This window comes from Capricornis sumatraensis, chromosome 16 (assembly GCF_032405125.1).
Source record: "Capricornis sumatraensis isolate serow.1 chromosome 16, serow.2, whole genome shotgun sequence".
In the NCBI taxonomy this organism is placed as follows: Eukaryota; Metazoa; Chordata; class Mammalia; order Artiodactyla; family Bovidae; genus Capricornis; species Capricornis sumatraensis.
In genome coordinates this window covers 33,493,869-33,502,972 of record NC_091084.1, presented here as the reverse complement: position 1 = coordinate 33,502,972, position 9,104 = coordinate 33,493,869, and the positions used below count along the sequence as shown (strand labels likewise).

The 9,104-nt window shown below is 46.1% G+C and overlaps 1 protein-coding gene across 1 annotated transcript in view; it reads right to left on the bottom strand.

Annotated features, from left to right (window-relative positions):
- Positions 1-204: 204 nt before the first annotated feature.
- The window catches only part of GRIK4 (glutamate ionotropic receptor kainate type subunit 4), a 344,872-nt gene continuing 335,972 nt past the window's right edge, over positions 205-9,104 (bottom strand). The window contains exons 18-19 of the mRNA XM_068988252.1: positions 4,655-4,773; positions 205-564 (exon numbers count right to left, since the gene is read on the bottom strand). Of these exons, the coding sequence (XP_068844353.1) occupies positions 205-564; positions 4,655-4,773 (479 nt within the window). The remainder of the gene's footprint in view (positions 565-4,654; positions 4,774-9,104) is intronic.

Genomic DNA, 9,104 nt, shown 5'->3' with positions numbered 1-9,104 from the left:
TGGCCCCAGCTCCCCGGACCAGGGCGCCGTCTCCGGCTGGGGCGTCGGGCTCTTTGATCTGTTTGTAAAGTTACTGGATCCAAAATCCGGAGAGAAGGGTGGACGCTGTACAAGTCCGAGGGCCCGGCGGGCAGCAGGCGCCGGCCCGGCGCATCCCGCCCCCGCAGCGGGCCGCGGGGCCGAGCATCTTCGGCGGCGGCGGGGTTACTCGGGCTCGCTGCTGTTGGTGGCCTTCTCCCACGCCAGGCTCTCCTCGCTGCGCGCCGGGGACGGCCGCGCCCGCAGGCCCTGGAAGCGGCGGCACTCGGGGCACACGCGGATATGCGTGCAGCCGCGGGCCACCAGGGCGGCCTCCTGGGCCAGTCTCTGCGCCAACTGGTCGGGCTCCCCGGCCCCGCACAGCTTGCCGTTGCTGAGCGTCGCGGTGCCCCGGGGCCGGCGCTGCTCCTCCGGGATGGGGGGCCGGGGCGGCGGCAGCCCAGAGCGCCGCCGGCGCGGATGGACAGTGTCCTGGCATAGGATGATGTTACGCAGCTCGCTCACCATCTCCTGGCAGACGGACCCCTGCAGGACACGAGGAGGTCACAGCCCCATCTTTCAAGAGCAGCCCCATAGGGTCCCCTGCGTGCTAGTTCGGGCGAGCCATCAGGGCGCAGAGTTTTAGAATTGTATCATCTTAAATGATCGATGGCCTTTCAACTCATCCTCTCACTTCCACCCGCTATTTAATATTCAAACATCCTCCATACTATCGTGTGCAACAGCCCTACCAGCTGGTTGTTTCAACTTTGAACACCTTCAAAGACAATGATCTCACCACGGTGGGAAAGCGCCCCTACCAGTTTTGCATATTTCCCTTAAACGCTGCTTCCTTCTACTGACTGAATTCCTCTCCCTGAAATTGCCATCCATTGATCCCAGTTAAATTTGGACCTTGAAGCTGACTAAATAAGTAATCCCGCTACCAGATGTCAGTCTTTCAAGTATTTGAAAAAGCAGCCCTGTCTCCATGAACATTCTCTTCTCAGGCTAAAAAGTCTCATTTCTTTTAATCAGCTGGTTATGGCTGGAGAGGCTGCTGTTTTAACAAGAACTGTACAACAGCCATCTACTCCTGCAGCTCTCCTGATAAGAAACTCGTGGGTCCAGCTGTGTTTTTGAATATTTTGGATTTGGACAAGGTAATACAGTGAACATAAAATACATTATGTATCTCTTCCAGTGGGCTCTGGGGGAGACCCTACATTCAAACACATTAATATTTCTGTAGCAAAAGGTATATACGCTCACACCAAGTGAGAGAAAGACCATAAACATTAGCCTCATACAAGTCCAAGTCTAGGTTTGTCACCAAATACGCTGGCATCAAACAAAAAACTTGGAACTTTATGCACTGAGCTTTTTAGGTTTCAGAACTGCGATGAAGAATCTTGAACCTGTACCGTGACAACCATGCTTAGTCATTCAGTCGAGTCCGACTTTTTGCAATTGCGTGGATTGTTCCACTAATTGTTCCATCAGGGGAGTCTTACTTCTCTGTAGCTGCTTCAGGTAGAGGGTCTGTGTAAGCTGGGTTATTTTCCCAAGACCTTGCCCATGGTCTAGATGTACCTTGAAAAATTCAGTGAGGAGTTCAAGCTCTCCCAGGTTCCTCTGTCCATGGGATTCTCCAGGCAAAAAATACTGGAGTGGGGTTGCCACGCCCTCCTCCAGGGGAATCTTCCCAACCCAGGAACTGAACCCAGGTCTCCTCCATTGCAGGTGAATTCTTTACCATCTGAGCCACCAGGGAAGCCCATGACTCTCATGGTTATACCCATTTCACAGATGTGGAAATGGAGGCTCAAAGAATTTATACACTTTACTAGACTTATTCAACTAACAAATAGCTGACCTAGAAGTTGAATCTAAACCTACCTACTTCAGAGTGAGTACATGCTCTGCTTTGTTCTCTTCTCTGTGCTGGAAAGGACACTTCCCCCTCGCCCTGCCACCCCCCCCCCGCCCCCCCGGCCCAGATGGGAGAAGGAACTTTCTTTTCTTTCATGTTCTCTCTTCCACTCTTCCCATTCTATCAGCAGAAACAGGAAGTTGCTTTACCATAGTCAAATAGTTCATGTAGCCTTTACTCTTCTTTCTAGATGTTGGGAGAGCTTGAACTCCTCACTGAATTTTTCAAGGTACATTCAGACCATGTGCAAGTTCTTGGGAACATAACCTAGCTTACACAGATCCTCTACCTGAAGCAGCTACAGAGAAGTAGACTCCCCTAATGGAACATGGCCTGAGTCAGGACTAGACTCAAGACTGTCAATAAATAGCAGACACTCTATGCAAGTCTTGACTTCTCTGTGCTTCTAATAATAACAAAAGCATCTGCTGCTGCTGCTGCTGCTAAGTCGCTTCAGTCATGTCCGACTCTGTGCGACCCCATAGACGGCAGCCCACCAGGCTCCCCTGTCCCTGGGATTCTCCAGGCAAGAATACTGGAATGGGTTGCCATTTCCTTCTCCAATGCATGGAAGTGAAAAGAGAAAGTGAAGTCGCTCAGTCGTGTCTGACTCTTAGTGACCCCATGGACTGCAGCCTACCATCTCCTGCCTAATCTATGTGACAGAATATACCAACATATATGTATTGACTGTCAAGTGAAGTGAAGTCACTCAATTGTATCCAACTCTTTGTGACCCCATAGACTGTAGACTACCAGGCTGCTCTGTCCATGGGATTTTCCAGGCGATAGTACTGGAGTGGGTTGCCATTTCCTTCTCCAACTGTTGTTGACTGTCAACTAAGTACCAAATACTGTGCTTTGTAGTGGGAATACTGACACAAAAGACTGAGTCCTTATTTTGGGTAGCAAAATGCCTAGTAACCAGGCTGGTTTGAAAATAATTGGCACACAGTGTGTGAATGCTCTATGCTCTGGTTACAGGGGTGGTGGAAGGGAGGAGAAATGAGCAGCGTTCTGATTTGGGGGAGAAGGCAGGAGACGTGGGGAAGGTTTCACAAGGAAAGGAACACCTGAGTGAGGTCTTACGGAGAGGTACGAGCATCATTGTTGAAGGAGCAGATGGAGGAAGAGAGCCAGTAATGCTAAAGAGAGAAGGAGGTGGGGAACCAAGAGAGTCTGGAGCAGGCAGGGCAAGGGAGGAAAGAGTTCTAGAAGGAACTGCCCACTTCATCAAGGGCCACACTGAGGTCCAATAAGGCCCAGTGGGTTATCTTTCGGTTTTGTTCGTTGGGAGGGGTCAGGCCTCTTATCCATGACCTTTCAGGGCAGAGGTAGGGAGAAGCCAGCTGTCCTTGAGTGAGTCCAGAATGGGAGGTGAGAACACGGAGGTGGAGGCAGTGGATCACCTGGGCTTGCAAGAGGAGAGAGGCAGGCCCAGAGCAATAGTAACAGAGGCAGGGCAAGAGCAATAGTAACTTGGCTGTTATTTGAGACTATGGGATAAACATTCGTGTAGCTGTGGACTTGGGGAAGAGACCAGGGAGGAAAAATAAAGGAGAGGAAAAGGATACTCCTAGGGGAGCGGAGGAAAGTTGAGAACCAGGTGGAGGGGTGGCCAGAGCATGCGAGGCAGCCCCAAGCGTGGCTCCAGCTGTGGATGGATTTTTAAGGCGGTGATCTTCAGTGGGGGCTGGTCACTCCTGATCTCTTGGAGAGACAGGAGGGAACATTAGTCGTGAAGGAGCAAAGGGTTATGAGCAGTGGGTGGTGGCTGGGAAGTCCTATGGGGACATGAGAAAGAGGAAGAGATTGGTGAGCTGTGTTAAACTGAGGCCCTACATGAGGCTGGACCCCAGAGGTTTATAGGAGCCCCGGACTCTTAGCTATTGTTAGGAGCTGTTTCTCCAGTGTCAGTTAGGGAGAGAGATTTTAGGACGCTCAGGAGTTGGGAGATTGAGATAGATGCCAGTATACTTTAAAACCCAAATAACGGTAGTTGTATTTTTAGTTTTTTGAGGAACCTCCATACTGCTCTCTATACCATGGCTGACATAGATAGCTAACGGGAAGCTGCTGTATAGCACAGGGCACTCAGCTCGGTGCTCTGTGATGACCTAGAGGTAGGGTGGGGAGAGAGGAAGTGAGGGGCAGGGAACATGTGTGCACATACGGCTGACTGACTCCGTCGTATAGCAGAAACTAGCACAACACTGCAAAGCAATTACACCCCAATTAAAATAAACAAGTAATGCAGGTAGCATGCAAGGAGGTAGAATAGGGGTTCAATCGGATAGTCTTTTTCCTCCTTCTCAGACTCTTCCATCTGTGTGAAGCTTAATTAGCACAGTTTCTAAGTCACAGGTCTGAGAATTAAACTTCTTCCAAATCTCTGAGAAGGAAGGTGCCATTTTGAGCTCTCATGAATTAGGATCATAGCTCTAGACAGCTTTTACCTCCAAGGCAAAAAGATACTCAAGATGGAAGAGCCAAAGCCACTGTTTCCATCGTAACCTGGTTACTTTTGCTTGCTTCTCCTTTTAATACTATACCTTAAATCACAGTTGTGCTAAATCCGTGGGCCCCCTACCCTCCTGTGGGATTTCACAGGTTCTGACTGAAATGACCTTTGTCCCTGCATGAGCCTCTGAACTTTGCCCTGCCTGCCAACGTTATATAGGTCATACCCATTAGAAGGTTTACCTCAGTCGCTTCTGAGTGTCGGAGAGTCCATAAAAACTCCAACATAGCCATAAAAATGGCCACGATTAAGCCACAAATAAGAACCACAAAGATTCCACCAATATTCTCCATTCCTAGTCCTGTAAGAAAGTGAGAACAAGTAAAAAATAGCACAAAAGAGCTGGGAGACATAATTATTCTACGAAAAATGCTGAATGTTATTTGAATTACCAGCACTTGAGACTTGTAGATGCTTTACACACATGTTCCCTGAGATATAATTATTCTTTTGAAACAAAAGCAGAGCACAGCTGGAGGAGAAGAGGGGAAGGGCATGTAGATGCAAATGGAGGAGATTGGTGAGAAGCTTCTTGGGGTGGGAGTGGCGGTCATTTTCTGAAAATGGGCTTAGGCAAAATTGGATTTCGCCTAGAGATACCAAAGGGTTTCCCAGGTGGCTCAGTGGTAAAAAAGCCGCCTGCAATGCAGGAGATGCAAGTTCGATCCCTGGGTCAGGAAGCTCCCCTGGAGAAGGAAATGGCTACCCACTCCAGTATTCTTGCCTGGGAAATCCCACGAACAGAGAAGCCTGGCGGGCTACAGTCCATGGGGTTGCAAAAGAGTCAGACACAAGTTAGGGACTATACAGCAACAATAACAATGATATCAAAATACCAGCAAATTCTAGCTGTTTCACAAAAATGTAGTCAATCTTCCTAACACTGTGTTTGCTTGATATAAAGCCATTTATATCTATGGATATAAAAAACTTGTAACTAAACTGTGGATAGAAAAAAGTTTCTTTTACTTATCTGTGTCAACATGTTACTAAAATATTTCCTTGGAAAGTAAAACTTTTTATTCCACCAGACCAGTGGTTCCCAAACCTGAAGGCCATCAGAACCATCTGGGAAGCTCATTAAAAACATAGATCCCTAGTCCTTACCCTAGACCTACGGAATCCCTACCTCTGGAAATGATGCCTAGGAATCTGTATTTTTAAATGCATTTCACAGGTGATTCTTTTCCAGCCAGGCCTAAAATTTGTTTGCAAATTGGTATTTGGGAAAGCATCGTACTTAGCTAAGTTTCTTCAAGTCAGGCACCATATATGGTTAAACCTCACTTTCTTGTATGATAACTGTCCAAATAACATATACTTAACAAATATTTCTAGAATTATACGGTTGTTTCACTTCTGCAATGTCAAACACCACATTAGCTATGTAACTGGATGCTTTTTGGAGAGGGAGGAGCGTCAGAAACACATGAAACTCTGATTCACCAGGGGCCACAATCATAAATCTAAAAGCAGCTTTTATCTAGGAAAGTGCCAAGAGTGTGGCTTCCCTCCTGTGCTCTTCCTGAATACTTGCACATTTTGAGTGTCTGTTCAACCAGCAGTGCCCTCATGGGACACAGAGCTATGTCGTGTCAGGGAGAGCCAGCGTCTTGCAACGCTGAGATGAACCAGGGTTTAGGAGCAGAAATCTGACACTGCTTCCTGTACTTGGGAAAGCTGGAAAAATATCCCTGCCTAGCCATTTCAAGATGCCTTGGGTTTCCTCTCACAAAGCCTCAAGTGAATGTCTCGTTTTTTTGGGGGTTTTGTTTTGTTTCTAAAATAACAGCGTGGCACAGCACCTGCCTATACTAATAACCAGCTACTCCAAGAGCTCACATCGTGAATGCACCCAATGGGTTACACACTCTGGTCTGCAGGTCCACACAGCCAACTCTTGAGGACCTGCATGAATACAACATCCTCTATTTTGAATAATCAAAAACAAGAGACAAAAACTCAGTTCTAAGGGAACGCATATAGAGTTTGGAGTAGATTTCTTCCTTCCAGGAGGAAGGTGCTTGGGCTTCTTTGATGATCTGTCCCTCTAACCTGGAACCATTTAGGCAGAAGGTTTTGACCATAGGAATATGAGAGAGACAAAAGGGACACTTAAGGGGGAATGCCCCAAGAATCTAGCTGAGGTGTGCAGCCGTAGCTTTAGGGGTGGTGAGAACCGGGTTTTAGAACATGCACCTGAACATCATGGACTAACCAGTTTCTCCAGCCGGCCCCTGTGGAGAAAGGGCTCCCCAGTGAAGGGGAATGATAACTGATACCAAGGAGGCCCACCTGTTTAGGTAAACAGAGCCCCAGGTGACTGTTGAGGTACCATGGACTTTCCTATCACCTTCAGATAGTTCTGCCTGATATAGAAAAAACACTGTTATTCAGTCACTAAGTCGTGTCCAACTCTTTGGGACCCCATGGACCAGCATGCCAGGCTCCTCTGTCCTCCACTATCTCCCGGAGTTTGCTCACATTCATGTCCATTGAGCTGGTGATGGTATCTAACCATCTCATCCTCTGTCACCCCCTTCTCCTTTTGCCTTCAATCTTTCCCAGCATCAGGGTCTCTTCCAGTGAGTTAGTTCTTTGCATCAGGTGGCCAAAGTATTGAAGCTTCAGCTCCAGAAAAAAGATTAGGATCCTCTTTTAGGAACTCAGCCTCCCCTTGTGTTTCTGCAGAGGAGGCGTTCAACCCTCAGGTCCAGTTCCCCCATCTGGGCTCTAGTGTTTCCCTGTCGCCCTCTGTCCCAATCTTGGCCCTCCCCAATCTTGTCTTCCCCACTGGCTTTTTCCCTCAGCATGAAAACACACTCGAGTCTTTCCCTTCTTATCAATGTCTACACACTACTATATTTTAAATGGATAACCAACAAGGTCCTACTGTATAGCACAGGGAACTCTGCTAAATGTTATGTGGCAGCCTGGATAGGAGGGGAGTTTGGGGGAGAATGGATACATGTATATGTATGACTGAATCCCTTTGCTGTCCACCTGAAACTATCACAGCATTGTTACTTGGCTATACTCCAATATAAAATATTAATTAAAAATTAAAAAAGAAAAAAAAATCCTTCTCCTCCCTCCAGCTCTGTCTAGTGAATACCCTTCTTTTTTCCTTTCTTCCCTGGCCAAGCTTTTTGAAACAGTTTGTCTATATCAGAACTATTTTAAGACAGCTCTTAAAACACTTACAGTTGGAGGCCCCATCCCACACGAAACAAAAAGAAAATGTACCCACATTGTATGTTAAATGCATTTTTAAAATTCTGCTTCTGATGAGACAGAGTGGCAAGCAACAATTAATGTAAATTGGCTGTGATTTCTTAGCAGTTGTTGTGCATATAAGAGAATGTTTGCAAAAGGAGAAAAATCAAGCTGAAAAAAAATTGTTTCTAAATGTAATGAAGTTTTCATGAATATTAAATTTAAAGTTAATGAAGTTGAAACAGTGTTACATCTTGGAGATATTTAATTACACATGTCAACTTAATTTAGCAGTTTTCTTTTTGCAGTTTGAAGCTAATAATTTTTTTCAGACTTCAAACATAGTTTTGGACACTCAAGAAAAGCTTTTAGGTGCTAGGTGATCTGTCTATGGTATCTAAAGGAGAAAATGATTGTGCTCTGAATTCACTTTTATCCTCCCGAATATTTACTTGTCATCCCATGAAATTTTGTTTTGTGCCGCTAAAACCAAGTTCATCAGGGTCACCACTGAACATTTTGTTTCTAATCTATCAGAAAATTTCCAGTCCTGAACTTAAATGACTTCTTGTAACACTTGACATTGTCAACCAACCCCTTTTTTGAATTTTTTTTTCCTTTGTCTACACTGTGAGGTTGTTGGGATCTCATTTCCCCCAACCAGGGACTGAACCTGGGCCACAGCAGTAAAACTGCCAAATCCTAACCATGGGCCCATCAGGGAACTTCCTCTTCCTTCTTTTTTTCATGAAGCCATTGCTCTCTGCTCTCCCCCAGGCTTCTCAATTGTCTTTGCCTGCTCTGAAGCATATTCTCCTATTTCCCTGCACTGGGTCTCTTGCCTCTCCTCCATGTACTGTCCTGCTGATTTAACCTCCTAAATGCTTTTTAATTTCTTACCCTTCTATCGGTCTCTCCTACCACTTCCCTAGCTCAAGCCCCCACCATCTTTTGCCTGGACTTTGGCTGAAGACTCCAAAATGATTTCTCTGCACACAGCCTGTCCTTCTCAACTTTACCATTCCTGTGCCCGAGTGATCTTTCTGGTCAGAAGATTTCTAATACATCTTGTATCACTCTAAAACTGCATAGAATAATCATTAGTTTAATGTAGATACCTTGATTTCCCACTAGACTGTGATTCCCTTGAGAGGAGGATCCATGTCTTGTTCAGCTCTGTAAAACCACAATCATGGCCCATCATAAGAGTCAATAAATGCTTGTTGAAAAAATGAACTGACAGAAAGAGGATAAGGACATCACAGGTATAGAAGCCTGCATTACCCAAAACTTTCGATTCATATTGTGATATGTACTCACTCCTAATCAAATGCTTTTAAATTATAATAAAGTGGGCCAGCCCTCATCTATTATTCCCAGGTGGCACTAGGGGTAAAGAATCCGCCTGCCAGTGTA